General features: G+C 39.9%; 1 protein-coding gene across 1 annotated transcript in view; it reads right to left on the reverse strand.

Annotated features, from left to right (window-relative positions):
* Positions 1 to 1,936, reverse strand: part of LOC101854982 (DNA-dependent protein kinase catalytic subunit) — a gene marked incomplete in the record, with an annotated part of 122,273 nt that overhangs the window by 8,228 nt on the left and 112,109 nt on the right. Inside the window, 1 exon segment of the mRNA XM_035972423.1 lies at positions 111 to 312. Within this exon segment, the coding sequence (XP_035828316.1) occupies positions 111 to 312 (202 nt within the window).

Raw genomic sequence — 1,936 nt, forward strand, 5'->3', positions numbered from 1 at the left:
TTATTAGTAAGTAACAGGGAATAAAAAAGGGTTGAGACAAGGTAGATTTTTCATATTTAATATTATTTTTAGGACCATCATTACTATTGTTATAATATCATTAGGCCAACCTGGGTGGCAGTGCCGAAGGCATGACCAAAATCGATGCCAATCATGTGTCCAGTCTTGAGGCTGACCATGAAGTTGGACAGATGCCGGTCCCCGATGCCCAGCAGATACTGGCACAGACACAGCGTGGCGTGAGAGGTCACCAGCGACGTCCGCAGAACGTGGAACGCCTCCGGGCCGGAGCTCAGTTGTTGCAACGCTCGTCTGAAAGTGGCCATCGAGGCGAAGCAGGAGAAGAAGAATAAGGTTTATGAGTTAGTTTGGTTGTTTTTTTTAAAGGCTGAATTTATTCAGACCATATGTAGCCCAAATAAGCGCTCACCCCCCTCCCCCATTAAGGCCATATTATGTAGCCCAAATACGCTTTCTCCTGAGAAGAATCTGGATTCCAGACCTCATTTATATCTAATGTGGCAAAGTGAATCGAACAAAAGTCTCAACAGGTCACATAGAAATCTAGACCTAACGAATCACATAGATCTAGATTATGTAGGCCCTATCAACTTTAACAGAAATTCCCAAGGCCACGGCTCACAATGAAAATACCCGATAAATGAAGTGGCAAGGAAAAATGCGACATCGGCTGAAATCAGAGGTACGGGAAATTAAAAGCTTAAACATTTACATGGTGAAATTCGTACATATGTGAGGCAGCGTGGTGGAATCAGGCTCTCGTCAAAATAATCAAAAAGAAGAAACTTGCATTTTTAAGCAGGTTTGTGAATTTTTATCAGATTTTTGTTTTTTGGCTCAACACTTTTCCTGCCCATTAAAGAACTAATTTCTGTGTGGATTTTTCTTTAAAATGTTGATTAAAGACAAAAAAAACCATAAATTTTCCGTTACCACGCACTCTTAAGCTAAGAAATAACTAATCTTTGGCGACCATTTTCTCACTTATTTTACCTCTGAAAACAGGTGACCCCCACCTCCTTCATTCGCAAATATCTGGACTTGTATTCAAGATAAATGGATATTTTTTTCACCCAAATAAAGACAAGTGATAAGATGATACCAATAACTCTACATGCCCAAAAATTGACGAGAGCCTGATTCCACCACGCTGCCTCACACATGGTAATGAAAAGATTTCTGCAACATTCTAATTTCGCGATATGTGTGTGCTACACTATAATATATGAGGCATCGTGGTGAAATCGGGCGCTCGTCAAAATTTTAAAATCGAAGAAACCAAAATTTTTTTTCCACCCAAGCGTTTTTTTTTTGTGTGCTCCACACCAATTATGTCCATTTAAAAACACTATCTTGTGTGGATTTTACTAGTTAAAAAACAAACAAACAATGTTGATCAAAGGCACAAAAGAGGGAAATTTGCATTTTCCTAGGACTCTCAAGCCTTGAAAGTCACCAAACTTTGGCGACCATTTTCTTCCTAATTTTACCTCTGACACCAGACGATCCCCACCTCCTTCAATCATAAAAAATGTGACTTCTATTCAAGATAGGCATTTTTCATCAACGACAAAACAAACAAAGCAGCTTAAAGATGATAACAATAACCCTAAATTCCCCAAAATTGACAAGCGTGTCATGTCGTGACAGATATATTATATTTTACTAAATCAGAAGCGTTTTTTAAAGAGTTTTACGGCACTTGCAACACAATAAGGTCATATAAGTGTCGAAGATTAGAGGTGTTACAAGGGAGCAACAAACACTAAAAAGAAGGAGAAGACGATAAGGAAGACAGATGTTTGATCGGAAAGAAGGAGCAAACCACACCAGAGCGCCCTCCAACCACCAATGAATGAGAAGCGAAAACCGTACCTGTAGACCATGAGAGCTCCCCTCCCCCTCTCGCCTCCCT

The sequence above is a fragment of the Aplysia californica genome, unplaced genomic scaffold, assembly GCF_000002075.1.
Source record: "Aplysia californica isolate F4 #8 unplaced genomic scaffold, AplCal3.0 scaffold00688, whole genome shotgun sequence".
In the NCBI taxonomy this organism is placed as follows: Eukaryota; Metazoa; Mollusca; class Gastropoda; order Aplysiida; family Aplysiidae; genus Aplysia; species Aplysia californica.